This window comes from Alnus glutinosa, chromosome 8 (genome assembly GCF_958979055.1).
Source record: "Alnus glutinosa chromosome 8, dhAlnGlut1.1, whole genome shotgun sequence".
In the NCBI taxonomy this organism is placed as follows: Eukaryota; Viridiplantae; Streptophyta; class Magnoliopsida; order Fagales; family Betulaceae; genus Alnus; species Alnus glutinosa.
In genome coordinates, this window is record NC_084893.1 from 25,647,600 (window position 1) to 25,668,603 (window position 21,004).

Consider the following 21,004-nt stretch of genomic DNA (forward strand, 5'->3'; position numbering starts at 1 on the left):
TTTTGTGGCCTCCTTGTCAAAGGTACAGGTGCACAGCATGACCTCATATTTGCATCATAAAACGATATATCTATATATATATATATACGGTGGTCTTTCGAAAATTTTTGAACAACCATTTGGAAAGCAATTTGAGTTATTTTAAAGGCTTCATGATGGTGATATGAAGAAGAGGCATCGGATGGACCTACTCCTTTCATTCCCTTTCTTCCCTTGTCATGATTAAAACGAAGGCCACCCTCTTTCTATTCACACTAGTATTTGTTTACAAGTACTAGCTCCATACAATAATATGAGTAAAGAATTCAACAAATTAATAGAATATAAGTCCCAATTAAGAGAAATTAAAAAAATTAGAATTAAAATTAATAAACCATGTGCAAACCAGATGGAGCTGCTTCTGATTCTTTCATTCAATGTGCGATATCAATAAGCTAGCTTGTGATCCAATGTAACAAATGAGTTGTATATAACCAAACAAATGAAATGGGGTTCACGTACTAAATTCGTTCCACAACACTTTAAATTTGCCTATATGTGGACATTTTCTGATCCAATGTGATGTCTATATATAAAGCGTCCACGCTGGGTACCCTCTCTTGCCAGTCATCGTAGTGGTGCTCCTCTGCGGCGATTTCGATCCAATTATTATTAATACAATTAATCCTCTCCATTGTGGCTATCAAGTTCTCTTACTGTCACAATAAGCATTTTTCTCCAGGCAGTCTGTCAATGGACTGGCCGAAAAACCTTCGTTTTCCGAAACCCCCTTCTTGACCTATGTGCCAAGGAGTTATTTGGCCTATTTCCATATTCTTTTTATATTTTTATTTTGCAGCATAAATTGAATTGGAATGTTTTCAATGGATATATCTACTCGTGCCAACTTCTTTATGTACATGGATTTGTTGTGTTTGGACTAATATGAGATTTGGATAAAACAATGACCCAATGGGTTTTACACTAAAATCCAAGATCGTAGAACGGGTCAACAGACTTTATAATTGGGCCGAACACCGATTCGTTTCTTGATTAATGGGCCATGGATACCTGCTTCTTGCCAATGACCTCCAGGGGATCCTTAATGATATCAGAAGCTAGGGCAGCCCATTTAGCAGTGGCGAAGTCCAAGTCCCACCGATCTCTCAGTTGTTTTGCTGGCTTACTAATAATTTTCATCTGTTCACTTAAAAAATAAAAAATAAAAAAAATTCGGAAAATAAAGAGAAATGCTATATTACTAAAAAAAAAATATTAAAAATTAAAAATTTAATTTTTAAATGATGTGTCACCATCTCATATTGATTTATTGATTTAGTAAATATATAAAGACATAAGGTGACAGAACATCATTTGAGAATAGGAAAAAAAATAAAAAAATAACACGTTAAAGTAAGTGATTGGATCGAAGGAAAGAGTATAGAGAATTGCAAAAATCTAGAGTGATCACTTTGATTGGACACAAATTAATTTCTTTTTCCCTTAATCAAATCACAAGCTGGTGAGCTCCCAAACATTTACGCTATAGATTAACCGTTCCTCAAGAAACCAATTGATTTTATTATCTTGGATTCAAATTGTACGTTATCCCATGAAGCTTTATGCATTAGAAAACCAATAGGAAGGAAGCCTTTACCCATCTTTTTGACACTCCTGATCAATTCAAATTTGTAGAAAAGCAAAATATATAGATTGAAGGGTGGATCGAGTCCAATGACTTCTATTCATATGCAGATATGCTCCATTCATTAGAAAATCAATGGAAGCCGTTACCCATCTTTTTGTCTACTCTTTATTATTCTCCTCCCTCTTAACAACCTCCATTAATTGCACTAGACACTATTACTCCAACTCAATCAATAAGAGATGGTGACACTTTAGTTTCAGCTGGCCGATCATTCCAATTGGGATCGATTCTTCAGCCCAGGCAATTCCAAAAGTCGATTTGTGGGAGAATATGGTACATGTTATCTTCGGGGACGGTTGTATGTGTAGCTAATAGAGACGTTCCGCATAACGATCACTCTGGAGTTTTAAAGGTCACTGATGATGGAGTTCTTGTGCTTCTTAATAGCACAAATGGTATTGTTTGGTCATCTAATACATCAGGAACCGCAGAAAATCCAGTTGCACAGCTCTTGGACACCGAAAACCTAGCTTGTTGTGAAAGATAGAAATGAGAACTTTTTGTGGCAGAGCTTTGATTATCCTTGTGACACATTCCTTCCGGAATGAAGCTTGGATGGAACTTTGTAACTGGTCTAGAAAGGTTTTCATCATCTTGGAAGAGCACAGAAGATCCAGCTCCAGGTGAGTATTCATTACGGATAGATCCTCGTGGGCTTCCGCAACTGGTTGCTATGGAGGGAGCTAAAATAAAGGCTAGAGCAGGGTCATGGAATGGCCTTATTTTTACGGGTCATGGGTTAAGACCGAATCCAGTAGATGAGTATGGATTTGTATTGAATGAGAAGGAGGTCTATTTCGACTACAAACTCCTAAACAGTTCTGTTTTCTCAAGATTTGTGGTAAACCCATCAGGCGTTGCTCAACGATTCAATTGGGTGGATTGAACCCACAGTTGGGAGCTTTTCTTTACAACCCAGGCAGATGAGTGCGAAAATTATGCATTATGCGGTGCATATGCTACATGCAACATCAATAACTCTCCTGTATGTGCATGCTTGGAAGGATTCTTACCCAAGTCTCCAAAAGATTGGGATCTAGTAGATTGGTCTGATGGGTGTGTTCATATGACTCCTTTGGAATGCAATGATAGAGATGGATTCTTGAAGCGCACGGGGGTGAAATTGCCGGACACATCTTCTTCCTGGTATAACAAGAGCATGACCCTCAAGGAATGCGAAGGAATTTGTCTGAAAAATTGCTCTTGCACAGCATATGCAAGTTTAGATGTTAGGGGAGGAGGAAGCGGCTGCGTGCTTTGGTTTGGTAGCCTTGTTGACATTAGAGAATTCTCTGAGGGTGGGCAAGACCTCTATATAAGGATGGCCATTTCAGAACTGGGTACCATTTCACTTCTATTTTTTCTCTTTGGACTTTTTCTGATTTTTTTTTTCTTTTATTTTAAACTAGCCTACAACTCGTGCATGTTTTTCATTATAATTTAATTTTAATTTTTTTTTGAAAATGTCTTAGAATAAATAATAAATAATAATAATGAAATCATCATTAAATTACAAAATAATATTTTCACTTGTCATAATTTTACCATGTCAATTATCACAATTTTAAGACTCTTAAAATGACACTTGTCAAGATTTTAGGCACTCTTGATTTCATTTCTCAAGGTTTTTTCTATTATATATATTTATATAGAATGCCCAACTCAATTTTAAATATGTGTGTTGGTACAGTTTTCGGTACGGTGATGTGTCGCCAATTGATTCGCTGCTTCCCTCAAACACACAACCTTGATTCCTGTAAAACAACAAACAACTAGTCGGGGGTGCCGACTACGCCCACTTCGATGCCTAAATCAGTTCAAATCAATTTCCTGGAAAGTATCTGTAATCTCAAAAGCTTAGAGAGAATATATCTAATACCTGGTGTGATGGTCTTATTTATAAGTTGGTAGTTGCAGTCCTGCTGGAATTCTTGAAGCCCAGTTGAACTAGGAGTTTGAGTCCTAGTCTGGTTGAACCTTAACCTTATCTTCAGGGAATTTGAATAAGGCTACAGAGTCCAAATTGAATTGCATTCGTACCTCTTTAATCTTAATTCTACGTTACTAGCCATCTTATCCCATTAATAATGGGATAGAGGCTTATCCCTGATCTTGGCCTATCCCTGATCTTCCGGGATACTGGCCTTATCTCACTCTAAGACAATTGTAACACACTTCGACCAACCCCCGAGATGATAATATCCGAGACATGTTCGCTCCGAAAGGACTAGGAGATCTCAGAATATTGCCGCACCGTAACAGGGTTGTGGAAGATCCGAGGTGTTATCATACCAAGGCCATCTTATCCGAGATGTTATCATACTGAGGCAATCTTTGTATACCGGGTTGTGATTCAACTTCTCGAATGGTCTCGTAGCTTCTATCAAATCTCCGAGGCATAAATATCTGAGATATGTTCGCTCCGATCAGAGTAGGAGATCTCGGGATATTTCATACCGTTACCGGGTTCGATAAGACCGAGACGTCATTATACCTAGACGATCTTTTTCTATTGGGTCATAACAAATGTCTGAAATGTAACATTGAGACGATTCAAGATTAGGATCCACGTGTCCTTGGGGTTAATTTTATCCCCAACAGTTACCCCATAATTCTTTAATTTCAAAAATAAATTGAAATTAAGGGAATTATTTATCGCCTGCCAACCTGTACCTGCTATTGCTTTTGTCATAAATGCCGCGTCTTTTCAACAGTTTGAATGTTTGAATCTTACCGCTTCTTTTTCTGCTAATGACGTAAGCCTTGACGACGTGCTATTCCTTTATAATCATGACGCGATATTCTCGAGGTTATTTAATTTCTGGATCTGAAACGTACGCCCCTTCTGTTTTCGGAGATACTGAAATGATGGTGCCTCTTTATATTTCGGATGCGTGGGGGAGTATTTAATGTTTGGACTACTTTCACTATTCATCCTTTGACATATTCTCACATTCTTTCTTTATCCTCTATTGTCACCATCTTCCTGAGTTTCTTTTCTTTCTCTGAAACTTGTACTCCTCCTTTCTCTCTCTGAAATGGCTCTCAAGAAGGCCACCTCGAAAATTCCTCCTACCTCTCGGGCTCAAACCAAAAGGTCCGATGGCTACGTTGACCTTTCTCCCCTGGAGAGCAGGGTGGAAACCGCCCTCTTTGAAAGGCATGAGGGTGTTCTGCGTCTAAACTACGACATTCCTCCAACAGTGAGGATGTTTTATCAAACCCCTAGGACTCGGCTTATTGATGGCGGCGACATCACTTTGTTTGAAAGGATGTTTCTGGCCAGACTCCGGTTACCCTTTCCGGAGATTGCTCGAGACTTTGTCCTCTTTCTAATGGTTGCTCCTAGTCAGATCATGCCCAACGCTTGGAAATATCTGTTCGCTTCATACATCCTTTGGAGGCTTGTATTGAAGAAGGAGATGAAGATTCTTCAATTCTTTCACATTTATAGACCGAGGCAGACTTCAGAGGGAATGATCGAATTGTGTGTCCGTCACCCCCCTATATTCATCAAACTTAAGAGTGAGTTGACAAACAACAAGTTCTGGAAGCAACAGTTTTTTCGAGTATCTGGGGAGTGGGAATGCCCCGAAGGTACTCTTTTGCCTAAAAACCGTAGGATGCCTCGGACTTGGAAATGAGTAATGCTACACATCATCCCCTTGTCCTCCTTTTGTCACCCCAAAATTGATGTGGCTCTTAAAATCACCATTGAATTTTTGATATATCACTCTTGGATTTTGATCCAATGGTGATTTTAAGAGCCACATCAATTTTGGGGTGACAAAAGGAGGACAAGGAGATGATGTGTAGCATTACTCCTTGGAAATTGTTGAGGCCCGACCGAAGTGAAACCCCTTCAATTAGCATATCCGACCGGGAAGATGTCAAGAAGATAAGAGACTGGTCTGCAATTAGGGTAAAGGCCGAGAAATTTGAGGAAGTTGATTTTGACAATCTTGTGACCGAGGAGAATTTGAGGCAATTTCTTGGATACAATATTCCAAGGGACAAGAAGACGATCACCAAACGAGGAGCTGTCAAGAGAAAAAGTGATGCGCCTCCATCTCCGAGGCCTGTCACTAAGAAGAGACCTTTTAGCAGAGCCGAAGAGGTTCCTGAGGATGTTCCTTTGAGAAAGAAGTGGAACATTCCTCTGGCCGCCTCAGGTGTGAAGAGAACTCCTCCGAGGGTGCCCATGGCTGGAACCAACACCGAAGAGGGATCAGCGGGCTTTCGGGGTTTCGTTCCGGAAGTGTCCCCTACACAAGAAACTGGCTCTATGCCCCCTTTTGTCTTAAGAGACAAGTCTAGCTCTGAGGCATCGTACTAGGGCCCAGATACTTTTCTTGAGGAAACCAATGCCGGAACCTCCACAGTAACAAGTCTGTCGCCAAAGAGATCTGAAGAAGAGGGCGAACCGATACCTGAGGCCCATAACGTGCAAGTCACACATCGGGTGAAGCACCCGGCGAGGAAAAAGAAATTCGGTGTCCGAGATCGTCTGGTCGAAATAATTTCAGAGGCTGAGCGGATGTGGGGTAAGCCGGTCATAAGGCCTTCTGATGCCGAGGAGGTACGGCAAGAGTCTGCCCCTTCGGGTGAAGAATCTGTTGAAGAGAGGAATGAGGATGTTAGCACCCCCCGAGATGAAGCTTTCGTCGGAGACTTTGTGGAAGAAGGCACTCCTCGGACTCTTTCATCAAAATGTCCAGGAACTCCACCACCCCGCAGCTGTGATTACGAAATAGGGCATACCACCCCCCAAGAACCATGCACAGCTCCTGACCAAACCGAGCCCCAAACGGGAACACCCGAGAGGGTAAATACCGAAGAGCTAGGAAGTTCTCAGCAAGTGGGTGTTCAAGATACACCGGGTGCTTGTCTTGAAGTAAGAAGCGTGGATCAATCCGAAGCAAGCCAACATCTTGGAGAACCTGAAGGATATAGGGTCAATACATAGGCCTCCACTCCCAAGGCAGATCTGCATCCCGATGCTTCTGATAGGGACAAATCCCATACCGAGGCCAGCACTTCTGAATTAAGGCCTAATGAGTCTGAGGCAACTCCAAATACGGAAGCCGCTCCTTCTGTAGGCCCTAGCTCTTCTTCTAGAGTTTCAGTAGGCTTTGAAGTCTTGGGCAGAGGCCTTCTTGGTCATCCAATGGAGGCCATAAAAAATATAATTCCCGAAGGGTTCCTGGGAAATGCAGGAGTTTCCTCTCCCAAGAAAATTGCTCAAGGCATTCTTATTTCCCATTACCAGGTGAGTTTCCGAAAGTAAACCTTTGTTTTAACCAATTTTTAGCACTTTATTCTGAATTTGCCTACCTTTGTCTTTATAGCTTCTGGTGAAGATGACAGCCCTTTGACAAAGATATGAAAATCGTCAAGTGTAGCCTGCTGCTCCAGCTCCTGAAGTGCAAGCTCGAGTTTCGAGCCTAGAGAAGGAAGTGGCAACTTTGAAAGCTCTCCTTCAATCTAGAGATGAAGAGCTTGCTTCCTGAGACCTGATTATATTCGAGGAGCGTTCTGCCAATGCTCGTTTAAAAAAGGAAGTACTTGAGGCAAATGAGCGGTATACTCGCTCTGTTACGAGTCTTTCTGCTGAACTTGATCGTACAGATCAACTAGCCTCTCGCCTGTCAGCCGTGCAAAACGAGTGCTCCGAAGCGTGCAAGAATGCCGAAGCAGAAAATGAGAAGCTGAAGGCTGAAGTTGAAAGACTCGAGGCTGAAAGGGACAAAGCTGTTAAGGCACAGGACCGTTCGGAGAGTCTTTTGATTAGGCTCAGAACTAGATATGACGCGGGCCAGGCAAAACTGAAGCGCTATCTGAAGCAGCTAAGCTATGTGCCATTCCTTCAAGACCAGAGCTGGGCTCGCGGATTCAACTGGGGGTTCGAAAACTTTCAAACTTTGGTGACGAACCCTAAATATAAGTTCGACCTCGAAACTGTTGGGCCGCAACTGGTAGGATTTCCTGACGAAGCAGTCCAAGAAATGGAAGAATTCGGTAAAGAATTCATGCCAGATGTTCCGAGTTGGGGTGCCGACACACCGGATCCCCGAGAGGATCCTCTTGAAGAAACTGCAGGCTAAGGGTTGTTCTCAGGCCTGAATTTTTCCCTTCTTTCTTTCTGAAATCTTTGTAACCTGTAAAAGACTTTATATATTACTGAAATGAAATTACTGAATTGGAATCTTAACCTTTCAATTTCCTCATCTTCTGAATTTAGATGATCCATACTCATAGCATCTAGAGACCCCCAATCGAGGGGTTTCTTGTCTTGGTATCCTTTCCATAACCCTTTCGAGTCGTCCGAGGAAGGGACTTGGGCCGATTCTATCTTGAATGTTCTTGTCCTTCCGAAAACCTCCAATCCCGCCGTCGTATCCTTTCCATAACCCTTTCGGGTCGTTCGAGGAAAGGATTTGGGATATCCTTAACCTTATCCTTCAGAAACCCCCAACTGGGAGGTTTCAACCCTTTGTATCCTTTCCATGACCCTTTCGGGTTGTTCGAGGAAAGGATTCGGGTGGATTCTAATCGGGATATCCATAACCTTATCCTTTGGAAACCCTCAACCGGGAGGTTTCAATTCTTTGTATCCTTTCCATGACCCTTTCGGGTTGTCCGAGGAAAGGATTCGGACGGATTCTTTTCTGGATATCCTTAGTCTTATCCTTCGGAAACCCCCAACCGGGAGGTTTCAACCCTTTGTATCCTTTCCATGACCCTTTCGGGTTGTTCGAGGAAAGGAATCGGGCGGATTCTAGTCCTCATCCCTTCGGAAACCCCCAACCGAGGGGTTTCTTCCCATTGAATCCTTGCCATGACCCTTTCGGGTTGTTCGAGGAAAGGATTCGGGCGGATTCTTCCCCGAGCATCCCCACCATAACTCTTTCAAGTCGTTCGAGGGGAGGAGTCGGGTGGACATTGATGCAGCTTGATCATCTTTGGAGAAGTTTGATGAAGAAGTGCTTTCATTCTGTCTCGGACTGCTGCTTTATTCTTAATAGAGATCAATCGACACCTGGGGGCTATCTGTTCTTCCTTGCTTTTGGTGTTGGACTAACTGAGAAGTTTCTTGCCTTGATATCCTTCCTATAACCCTTTCGGGTCGTTCGAGGAAAGGAATCGGGCATTCTTAGCATTATACTTTTTAGTAACCCCTAAATGAGGGGTTTCTCCCACTGCATCCTTTCCATAACCTTTTCGGGTTGTCCGAGGAAAAGATGCAGGTGGATTCTTTTCTGGGTATCCCCCCATAACTCTTTCGAATCGTTCGAGGGGGGATATCGGGCTATTTCTTAGACTTCTACAATTGTTGATATGAATTGAAAAGAGATCTTCTTTATTGAATATAAAATTACGAAGAAAAAACAAAGAATTACATATAATATTTCTTCAAGTGCTCGGCGTTCCATGATCTCGGGAGTATTTTCCCTATCTCGGTCATCAGGCAATAAGTTCCTTTCTGATGGCATCCTACTACCTTATTGGGGCCTTCCCATTTGGGTCCCATTTTGCCTTCCGTTGGATCTTTCGTCATTAAGCTCACATTCCTGAGTACCCAATCTTCGAGCTGGAACTTTTTAGGGACCACCTGTTTATTAAAATACTGAGTTGTTCGACTCTGATACGCTGCCCATGTAACTTGAGCGTCATCTCTTTTCTCCTGCAAAAGATATAGATATACCTTGGCCTTTTCGTCGTTAAGCCCAGGATTGTAGTAAGCTACAAGAAAGCTCGGGGATCCCACTTCGACTGGTATCACAGCCTCGGCCCCGTATGTAAGTGAGAATGGCGTCTCGCCTGTTGGAGTTCTTCTTGTGGTTCGGTACGACCAGAGCACCTCTGGAACATATTCAACCCATGCTCCTTTCTTCTTATCGAGCTTTTTCTTCAATGTCCTTACCATGGTCTTATTTGTCGCCTCTACTTGACCATTCGCCTTTGGATAAAGTGCCGAGGCATAATAGTTTCGGATACGAAGTTCTGAACACCACCTCCGGAATGGTTCACAGTCAAACTGCTTCCCCTTGTCTATGACAAAAGCATGAGGGATCCCGAACCGGCACACCACCGACTTCCAAAGGAAACTTGTGATATTTGTTGTGGTTATAGCTGCTAATGCTTCTGCTTCTGCCCATTTAGTAAAATAGTCTACAGCTATAACTAAGAACTTCCGACCCCTTTTTCCTACAGGCATTGGGCCGACAATATCTACCCCCCATTTCGCAAATGGCCATGGAGAAGTGAGGGGAGTAAGCTTCTCGAGACTTGATTTCATAATTCTGGAAAACCTCTGGCATTTGTCACAAGTCTTGACGAGAAGAGCCGAATCCTTTCTGATCGTAGGCCAATAATAACCTGCTCGAATGGTTTTTTGTGCCATCATCCTTCCTCCCGAATGGTCTCCGCACACACCTTCATGGATTTCCTTGAGAACATAATCCGCCTCGGTCTTAGAGAGGCATTTGAGCAGGGGTTCAGAGTATCCTCTTTTATATAGTACTTCTCTGAGGAGGCAAAACCGTGTTGCTTGTATCTTTACCTTCTGAGCCGCAACCTTGTCTTCGGGCAGCAACCCGTTTCTCAAGAACTGAATAATCTCTATAGCCCATTTTGGTTCATCCTGTGTTGGATCTGCTTCCATAACGTCAGTCCTTGGGGTTATCGATGGCTCGGTCAAAATGATAATCTGCCTTTTAGATGCTTCAATCTCTTCATCTGTTCCTGATGCAATCTTCGAGAATTCATCGGCTCGGATATTTTCATCCCGAGGTATCTTCGTGATGAAAACCCTTTCGAAATAAGATTGGAATCGGCGCACCTGTTCCAAATATCTGGCCATTCGATCTTCTTGTGCTTCAAATTGTCCTTGAACTTGGCCCACCACTACTTGAGAGTCACTTCGGATTTCAACATTAGTTGCTCCCATCTCTCGGGACAATGCCAGACCTGCTATTACGGCTTCATATTTAGCTTCATTATTTATTGTGACAAAGTCCAGTTTTACAGCAAAATCAAACTCTTGACCTTCAGGATTCCTGAGGAGAACACCTACCCTGCTTCTGCCATGTGCTAAGGAGCCATCCACAAACACGACCCAGGTTAATTCTTTTGGAAGTTCTTCCGCTTCGGGAATGTTGCAAAATTCCACCAAGAAATCTGCCAGAACCTGTCCTTTGATAACCGTCCGAGGATGAAACTCGATATCAAATTGTCCGAGTTCCATTGCTCAGTTGACTAACCTTCCCGAGAGGTCAGGCTTTTGCAGAACCTTCTTCATCGGATACTCGGTTAAGACTCTAATAGCATGAGCCTGAAAGTATGGCCTCAATCTCCTGGCTGAGATAACCAAAGCGAACGCTAATTTTTCGATCCGAGGATATCTTTCCTCTGCTCCATGAAGTGTTGTACTTGTGAAGTAAACAGGTTTCTGAATTCCCGAATCTTCTCTGACTAGTGCCGAGCTTTCCGCCGAGGGGGATACTGCCAAATAAAGATAGAGTATCTCCCCTTCAATAGGGCAACTCAACAAGGGAGGGTTCGTTAAGTATTCCTTTAACTTCCCGAAAGCTTCCTCACATTCCTCACTCCACATAAATGCTTTTCTCAAAATTTTAAGGGGTAATTACCTTTTCCCCCCATCAACTACCAGCCATTGTCAACATGCCCCCATGAACTGACACCTCGACCAAAAGAGAGCATTCAACTACCATCGTTACCCACTTTGCCCCCATCCGTCAGTCTAATTCACACAAAGACCAAAATGCCCTCTACAGTAATTAATAAAAAAATATTAAAATTAATATTTTAAAAAAAAAAACTGAAAAAGGGCGCCACCCTTAGATTAATTTTTTTTTGTTTTTTTTTTTTTTAAAACAAAAAAATATATTAATTCTAATATTTTTTTTATTAATTACTGTAGAGGGCATTTTGGTCTTTAAACAAAAATTAACGCCCAAAAATGGAATATTCCATCCAAGTTAACGGAATCTTCTGATGGATGGGGGCAAAGTGGGTAACGATGGTAGTTGGATGCTCTCTTTTGGTCGAGGTGTCAGTTCATGGGGGCATGTTGACAATGGCTGGTAGTTGATGGGGGGAAAATGTAATTACCCCAAATTTTAAAGAAGGGAAGGCACTTATCTATTGACCGTGATATAAAACGGTTTAGGTCTGCAATCCTTCCTGTCAGCCGTTGGAGTTGTTTTGTTGTTCTCGGTGCCTCCATCTCGAGGACAGCCTTGACCTTCTCTCGGTTTGCTTCGATGCCCCTCTGTGATACCATGAACCCCAAAAATTTTCCTGAAGAAACTCCGAAGGCACACTTCATAGGGTTAAGCTTCATCTTGTATTTTCTCAGAGTCCGGAAAGTTTCTCGAAGGTTTTCTATGTATTTGTTGCCCGAATACTTTTAACTAGCATATCATCTACGTATACCTCAACGTTTCTGCCAATTTGATTCTGAAACATCTTGTTCACCAATCGCTGATAAGTGGCTCCCGCATTCTTCAAACCGAAGGGCATCATCTTATAATAGTATAGTCCTCGGTCTGTGATGAAAGTAGTTTTCTCTTGATTTGCTTCTTCCATGTAGATCTGGTTGTATCCCGAGAAAGCATCCATAAAGCTTAGGAGCTCGTGTCCAAACGTTGAATCGACCAACAAGTCAATCTGAGCCAAAGGAAAACTATCCTTCGGGCATGCCTTATTCAAGTCAGTGAAATCTACGCACATCCTTCACTTTCCATTAGACTTCTTCACCAGTACCACATTGGCCAACCACTCGGGGTAATCCACCTCCCGGATAAATCCGGCTTTCAATAACTTCTCTACCTCTTCTACAACAGCTTGATTTCATTCGGCGGCAAAAGTCCTTCTTCTCTGCTTCACTGGCCGATGATTGGGGTCCACATTCAGCTTATGGACAATGACTGAGGGATCAATCCCTGGCATATCTTCATGGCTCCAGGCGAATACATCACTATTGCGCCTTAAGAACGCCACCAGATCTTCCTTCACGAGTAGGGGGAGTTGTGAGCCTATACAAACTTTCTTTCCCGGATCACCTATTTCGAACTCCTCCAAGCCTTCCACAGGCTCCCCTAACGGTGACTGCTATTTCCCGTCCTCCTTAGCTTTCTCACCCAGATTATGCTGCCTCGGGGTGTCTTTCAGGGATAAGTTGTAACAACGCCTAGCCTCCTTCTGGTCTCCCTTAACCACTCCAACTCCTTCTTCTATCGGGAACTTCATACTGAGATGCGGTGTTGAGGTCACAACATTTAAGTCGTTGAGAGTTGTCCTTCAGATAATGGCGTTATAGGCCGAGACTCTGTCAACTATCAAGAATTTCACCATGATGACCTTTTGACTCGGATAAGTCCCCGCCGTCACAGGGAGATAGATAAAACCGAGAGGCAACACCTTTTCTCCAGCGAAACCCTGTAATTGGCATGAGACCAGGACCACCTTCTCCCATGGGACTCCCATGTAATCAAAGGCTGACTTAAACAGAATATCAGCCGAGCTCCCTGTGTCAACAAGGATCCGTCGAGTCTGATAATTTGCTATTGTTAGGGTGACCACAAAGGCGTCTGTGTGCGGAAGTAAGACTCCAGCATAATCATCATCCTAGAACCCTATAATCAGAGGGTTATATTTCTGAGACTTTGGGGGCTTTTGGACCGAATATACTTTGAAATCATCTAGCTGGCTGGCATATGCCTTCCGAGCCGAATTGGACTCGCTTCCTCCTCCAAATCCTCCCGAGATGGTGTGGATGATAGGAAGGTTGCCTTGCTGCTCCACCCGAGCTCGACTCCTGCTCCTTTCTCTTCTTTCTTCTCCTCGAGGCCGAGATGTTGGTTCTCTGCTTCTACTTCTTCTTTCTTCCTGCCTCGGTCTATAGTTTCTCCTTTCATTCCGATCTTATTCTCTTCTAGGTCTCGGATATTGGTCCCGCTCCTGTTGGTTTCTCTCATTAAAGAGAAATCGGACTAGCTTCCCATTCTCGATAAATTTCTCAATCAACTGTCTCAGTGATACACACTGCTCGGTCAGGTGACCATATGAACCATGGAAGGCACAGTATTTGTGAGCCAGGTGTGGAGGTGGATCTCTTGGAATTGGTCTCGGCCTCTGGTAATTCGGATCTTTTTTGAGTTCCATAAGCACCTCGATGAGAGAGGCATTTAATGGAGTCCACTTGTAATCTCCAAAATTCTTCTTCGCCTTCTTGTACTCCCCGGGACTGGCATCCTATGTGGGCTCGGGATTCTTCTTCTTCTTGGGCTTCTCGGTGGAAGGCTGTTGTTGCTGCTAGGAATTACCGAGAAGGGCTCGGAGTGTTTCCTCCTGATTAATGTACCTGTCCATTTTTACCATAAAAGTATGAAGATCCTTTAGTGGTTTTAACGCCAAGTCCGCCATCAACGGTCCGTCTTTCTTCAATCCTTGGAAAATTGCACCATAAATAAAGTCGTCCGGTGCACTTTCTGTCTCCAACTTTTCCTGGTTGAATCTCTATAAATAATCTTTTAAAGACTCGTTTGGTCCCTGCTGCACTGAGAGTAGATACCCTATGGGTTTCCTTTTGGCTCTTCCGGACCAAATTGGGCCAGGAATTTCCTTCCAAGGGCGTCGAAATTATCAATCGACCTTGGGGGAAGGTTCCTGAGCCAGTCTAGGGCATTTCCCGACAAGGTGAGGGGAAAAGCTCAGCACGCCACAGCGTCAGGTGTTTTGTGCAAGGACACGTGAGATTGGGAATTATCCAAATGCTCCACCGGATCTTCACTACCTGAAAAAATAGGGATATCGGGTACCTTAAACCTTCCGGGCAGGTCGAAGTTGGATACTTCTTCGGTAAATATAGACTCTTTATGCTGAAAGAGGTTGTCCACGAGAGACTCCTTCCCGTCTCGCTTCTGATCCATAGTTCTTGATAGTGCATCATACTTTATGCCCAAGTCCAGGACCATCTGAAGTAGCCTTCTTTTGGAGTCTGTTAGTGGAGGTGGAACCCGATTAATAGGCTCCACACGGTCCTCGATCCGCCGCTCGACTCTCTCCCCTGACTCTTCCGGGTTTCCATTAGGATTTGTTCCTTCAACCGCATCGTGATTCAATTGTGGTGGAGTCTGAGCAGCTATCAGCAAAGCATTCTAAGCCAGCAAGTCCTCCACATTCTTCTGCGCCTGAGCTAGCTGTTGGCTCAGCTGGGTTATTCTGGTCTCTGGACCGGCAGACTCTGCTTCTCCGCAGACATCATCTTGATTAGGGTGTTGCGCTTCTTCTTGGGTTTCGTTTTGAACCAGATTAGAACGTCTCGTAGTCACCATCACGGATTTATTTTCCGTAAGAACAACTCTTCGTTCCCACAGACGGCGCCAAACTGTTGGTACAGTTTCCGGTATGGTGACGTGTCGCCAATTGATTCGCTGCTTCCCTCAAACGCACAACCTTGATTCCTGTAAAACAACAAACAACTAGTCGGGGGTGCCGACTACACCCACTCCGATGCCTGATCGATCAATTCTTTTGCAGAAAGGAAAATGTAATATAAATGCAGAAAAAATAAATCTAAACAAAACCAAAGTCTAAATATGCACAGGACAGTAAGAAATTAAATGTAGGTTCGGTCTTGAGACAGCAGAAAAGCAATGCTGCTCAAAACAGAAGTCGATCAATCTGATTTTATGTCGATCGATCGAAAAAATTTTAGTTCACTGAAATCGATTGATCGATCTTTTCTGCAGAAAACAGGCAGAACCGAATTCAAACACTAAAAACCGCAAAAATAGTTTACAAACAGAAATAAAATCGTTTATAAACAGAATATACAATATGTACTAAATCAAACTAAATACAATCCTAAATATCCCATAAACAACCGTTACAATCCCCGGAAACGGCGCCAAAAATTGGTAGTGCGAATCGACTACGTGGATTTTAAATTTATATATTGAACCACTTCGCAATAGTACGAATTAATTGTACTATAGTAAGGGTTATCGAACCACAGAGATTGGGGGTTGTTTTGCGTAACGGGATATCTAAAGAGCGTATTTAATTTAACTTAAAAAAATAAAAGCAAAGTAAATGTTGTAGAATTAAAGCTACAACGAGTAAAGTAAAGAAAAGTGTAAATTGAAAACAAATTTAAAAGAATCTTAGGGTATTAATCTTGTCCAATCCTCAACCAATGAAATGCTTAAAGTCTATATGGAGTTTCCTAACATGCATGATATGAGCGCGTAATGGGCATCAACCATTACAACGACCTCGACATGAAAATACTTTAGTTAGGACGTAATGTAAAGCACTTAGTTTTACATTAAACAACTCCACATAAAGATTAATCTATAATTGAAAAATGTTTACACTACCAAATGTGTGAAGTGATTAATGCTCCCTATCTTACTACTCTATAAGACATCCTAATAAGCATACATAATGCATGAAAACCCTAATTATGCCACAATGATAAGGTATCTAGTTTCACACCGATCTATTCCATGTAAAGATTAAACTACAATGGAAAGACATTTTACACTACCAAAGGTATGAAATGACCTGTGTTCCCTAACATACCCTATAAGGTGACTCTAATAGGTAAACACACATCATGTCAAATAGAACCATTGCAAAAGACATCGTTCTCTTTCAAGAACGTTGATTTTACTCAAGAAATCTAAAAAAACTCATAGACAAGTTTGACTCTTTTTCATGAATAAATAGATTAGAATCTTGAAAGCAAAACCTTTTAGCATGGGTTTTGAGATCCTCTAGCCCTTCACAATCATAAAACACATCTAGAAAAAACTCAAGAACATCAAGAACACTTCATGGTTTTTGGAGGGGATTTTGATCAAACCCTAAGAACTAAATTAGCTAGACATGAAATAAACTAATCTAAACAAGAAAATTAATGAAAATAGTAAAGGAACAAGAAGAAAATGAACTAAAACAGTAGATTAAAACTTAAGAAATTCGGATTACAAGAAAGACAAGAAAAAAAAAATACAAAACTAAACTAGAACATGAAGTTTAAAGGAAGAACAACAAAGGAATTAAGCTCTCTGGATTTTGGTCCAGAGAGTAGCATCAAAGGAAACTAAAAATGCAAAAAATTAAGTTGATACACCTGAGCATATCCGAAATCCCCAAAAGATGCATGAAACTAACTCTCTCTACAGTCTCCTATTTATAGAAAAGAGAGTTTACAAATATCTAAGATAAGAGATAAGATAAGATAGGATATGATAGAATAGGATAAGATAAGATAAGAGATATTTGGAAATATCTAAGATATTTTGGAAATATCTGAAAATATCTAAAAATATCTAAGAAATATCTAAAAAAATATCTAAAAATATTTAACAAATATCTAAGATATTTAAAATATCAAGGAAGAGTGACATGTCAACATTGTTCCAGATTGTTCCAAAAATATCCAAATTCGATCGATCGATTATAAAGTGGATCGATCGCATTCGTGGTTGCCCTGTCTTGATCAATCGCATCTCGCACGATCGATTTTTCTTCGACTGATGATTAGATCGATCAATTTGCCTTAGCCTATTCTTCACTTGGCAGGAGCAACTTTGAACTCTGAAAATGACCAAATCGCCCTTGATATATTTTCAGGTCTAATTCGGGTGTTTTGAACTAGATTTCAATTAAGACCTAAAAATAAGACAAAACACTAAAACACAACAAAATATTATATTTACAACACAAACTAGGTATAAAAAATGTAAATTAAGGGGTCTTGAATAGAATAATTCAAGACTTATCACCCATGTATCGAGTTTTAGACCAATAATTCCTAAGTCAGAGGGCTTTAGGGCATTAGGTGTAGTCTGTGTAGAAATACCCTTACGAGTTTACTAACTCAAGTCAAAAAGACTACGAAGCTAAACTAGCCACAACATGACATCAACCACTTCAAACTTCTTACCTTTTGTCGCGAACACTCCCTGCTTACTGAGGCAAGAGGCCCGGTTACTCAATAAAAAACTCAAAGTGGTCAATAACTCTTTTTTTTTTTTTTAATGATATATATAATATAATATGAATTTCATGCCAAGGTCTTTCATCCAATAAATCAACCAAATGAACTTAAGATATAAAAAATGCATATTTGGTTTCACATTTCATACCCCACGACTATATGCTAGTGTGTTTAAGCTAAATTCAAAGTGAAACGAGTAAGATATTCAATAGCTAAAAATAAGCAGCAAAATTCAGATTTCCTAATCCTGTAATCATGTATTCGTGAATTTAAGCTTACCAATGAACTTCGAATCAAAATTAAGGTTCCACGACACTTTAAAAAATGACTTACTCAGGTATTTGAGTTCAACATAACCATTGAAGAAGTCAAGACATCATTACAATTTATTTTATTTTATTTTTTTTAATCTTATCAACTCCTCCCCCCAACCTAAAACTTATATTGTCCTCAATGTAACAAAAGGAAGCAAAAAGTATGGGTTAAGAAGATAACCTTGAGTTGATGACAACTAAAGACACTTTATTATCTACAAAATGGGTTAGAGAGAGAAAAAAAAAAAAAAAAAAAAAAAAAAGAAGAAGAAGAAGACAAAAACGAAGACAAACATAAAAACAAAAACACAACCTAAACTAACACTACTACTACAATTTCCAATCACATTCAGGTGTTTGGCAAATCCTTATAAACGGAATCCACCAGATCAAAAGACTCATTCTTAAGCTCAAAATCTTCAAAAAATGATTTCAAATATTTTTCTTTAAAAGCATTGCCATTTTTTGATTTTTCAATTTTCGATGCTATGAAATTAGATGGATGAGTGTTAATGGGACTATACAAGTTCTCAAAACATGGGTTCCATCCATTAGTGTCCATCACTGGATTAGCATCCAAAATATCACTAGCCATGTCCAATTCTATATCATCACTGTTGGGATTCAGTAAACATGTCTCGATAGGATCAGAAATCATAGAATGAACAAATTTACTTTCCACCAAATTTTGGATCATGTCTACCTCAACGATTTCCTCATCATCATCAATGGCAGGTTGCTTATAAATGTTGAAGATGTTCATCTCAACGGTCATATTTCCAAATGTGAGCTTCATGATTCCATTCCTGCAATTAATCAAAACATTAGAAGTAGCTAAAAATGGTCGTCCTAAAATGACAGGAACATCAATGCTAGATGGGGCAACAAGCTTTGTATCTAAAATAATGAAATCCACAGGAAAGTAAAATTTATCCACTTGAACTAAAACATCTTCTACTATCCCTCTCGGTATAACAACAGATCGGTCAGCAAGTTGCAAAACAACTTTGGTGGGTTTTAATTCACCAAGACCTAATTGCTCATAAACTGAGTAGGGTAGCAAATTGACACCAGATCCTAAATCAATCAATGCTTTATCAAACTTAGAATCACCAATGATGCATGGGATAGTGGGTGATCCAAGGTCTTTATGCTTGAAAGATATTTTCTGCTAAATTGTCGAACTTACCTGCTCTATTAAAAATGCCTTCTTTTGCACAAAAAGCTTTCGCTTTACAGTGCAAAGATCTGTCAAAAATTTTGCATATGATGGAATTTGTTTGATTGCATCTAACAAATGGATATTTATCTTTACCTGTTTGAACACTTCCAAAACATCTTGATTTGTTGTCCCATTTTTAGGTGCAAGCAACCTTTGGGGGAATTGGGCAACAAGCTTATACACTCTTTCCTCAACATCTTCAACCTTACTAGGCTTGTCATCATCCTTGGTTTCTAAATTTCCCTTGGGTTCTGAAACCTTTGTTGAGATTTCTTTATTAATCTCCTTTCCACTCCTAAGGATAGTGACAGACTTAGCATGTTCCACTTGAGTATTTTGGACTTCATTTACCCCATACCGAGGGTTAGGTTCAGGTTGAGATGGAAACTTTCCTTTTTCTTGAATGCTCATAAATGAGGTGATCTTGGTGAGAGTGTTTTTTATGTCATCGATGGCTTGTGATGTTCGACTATTGAATGTGTCTTGCCCTGCATAAATGTTTGCAACGTATCCTCAAGAGTCCTCTTATGTGGGGGAAGATAAAGAACAAAGTTAGAGGGCTCTTGAGGTGGTGGTGGTGCATAATTCTCCTGTCTCCAACTAAAATTGGGGTGATTCCTCCACCCCGGGTTGTATGTCTCAGAGTACGGAGAATTGAAAGTCTTTTTGTAAGTGTTTATGACATTTGCTTGCTCATGCAATACTTCTTTAAAAGCTGGAATAGTTGGACACTCATGTGTTGTGTGTCCACTGACTTCACAAATGCTACACACTTCCTCTTTTTGCATAGATTTGATTTCATTATCTTTCCTTAATTCCATGGTTTCAACTTTTCTGGCCAAACTTGAAATTCTAGCATATAAGTCATCCCCTTCCCTAAGGTGATATATACCCCCACTAGATGTAGTGGTAGGAGGCTTGGTCTTACTAGAACTTTCAAGGGCAGTGGTGTCCCAAGATTGAACATTTTCAGCTAGGTGGTCGAAGTATTCCCAAGCCTCATTGGGGTCTTTGTTTAAAAATTCACCATTGCACATCATTTCAACAGATTGGAGCATTTTGGGGCGTCAAACCCTCATAGAAAAAATTAATGGTGCGCCAAATTTCATAGCCATGATGTGGGCAAGAGTTTAACAAATCTTTAAAACGTTCCCAACGCTGATAAAATGTCTCATTTTCCTTTTAAACAAAATTCATGATTTGTCTTTTAAGAGTATTTGTCCAATGAATAGGAAAAAACTTTTTGAAAAATTCAGTTTGCATCTCTTGCCATGTGCTTATTGTCCTAGGTCTCAAAGCATTAAGCCAAGCCTTAGCTTTATCTTTTAGAGAGAAAGGAAACAATTTTAGCCTAACTAATTCTTCACTACAAGTTTAGTCATGAAAGGTGAAACATACTTCCTCAAATTCTTTTATGTGCAAATAAGGATTTCAGACTCAATACCATGGAATTTGGGAAGTAATGGAATCGTACCTGGTTTGAAATTAAAATTATTACCTTGGTGAGGAAAAATAATGCATGAAGGGGTACTACTGCGAGGGGGTTGCAAATATTCACGCAATGACCTCATTGGTGGATCATTATGATTCAAATTCTCATTCTCCCCATGATTACTACCATCATCAGCCATCGTGCCAAGTGTGTGAGAATGTACTAAAGACTCAAACAAATTTTCTAAACACACTTCAAACTCTATTTTTATCAAACGACCACTCTGATCACGATACTAAGCATTCATACACCA

General features: G+C 40.8%; 1 protein-coding gene, 1 non-coding gene and 1 pseudogene across 2 annotated transcripts; 2 read left to right on the top strand and 1 right to left on the bottom strand.

Annotated features, from left to right (window-relative positions):
* The first annotated feature begins 1,826 nt into the window (after positions 1–1,826).
* LOC133876285 (G-type lectin S-receptor-like serine/threonine-protein kinase At4g27290) lies at positions 1,827–3,638 on the top strand (annotated as a pseudogene).
* A 5,993-nt stretch (positions 3,639–9,631) lies between these two features.
* Positions 9,632–12,442, bottom strand: LOC133876286 (uncharacterized). Its single transcript, XM_062314564.1, has 4 exons — positions 12,118–12,442; positions 10,980–11,191; positions 9,864–10,877; positions 9,632–9,739 (listed from the first exon to the last, which is right to left on the bottom strand). Exons 1-4 carry the CDS (start codon positions 12,440–12,442, stop codon positions 9,632–9,634), a joined length of 1,659 nt encoding a protein of 552 aa, XP_062170548.1.
* A 7,925-nt stretch (positions 12,443–20,367) lies between these two features.
* Positions 20,368–20,474, top strand: LOC133876582 (small nucleolar RNA R71). The gene has a single exon (XR_009901575.1). It is a non-coding gene; the product is annotated as a small nucleolar RNA R71 (small nucleolar RNA).
* The last annotated feature ends 530 nt before the right edge of the window (positions 20,475–21,004 follow it).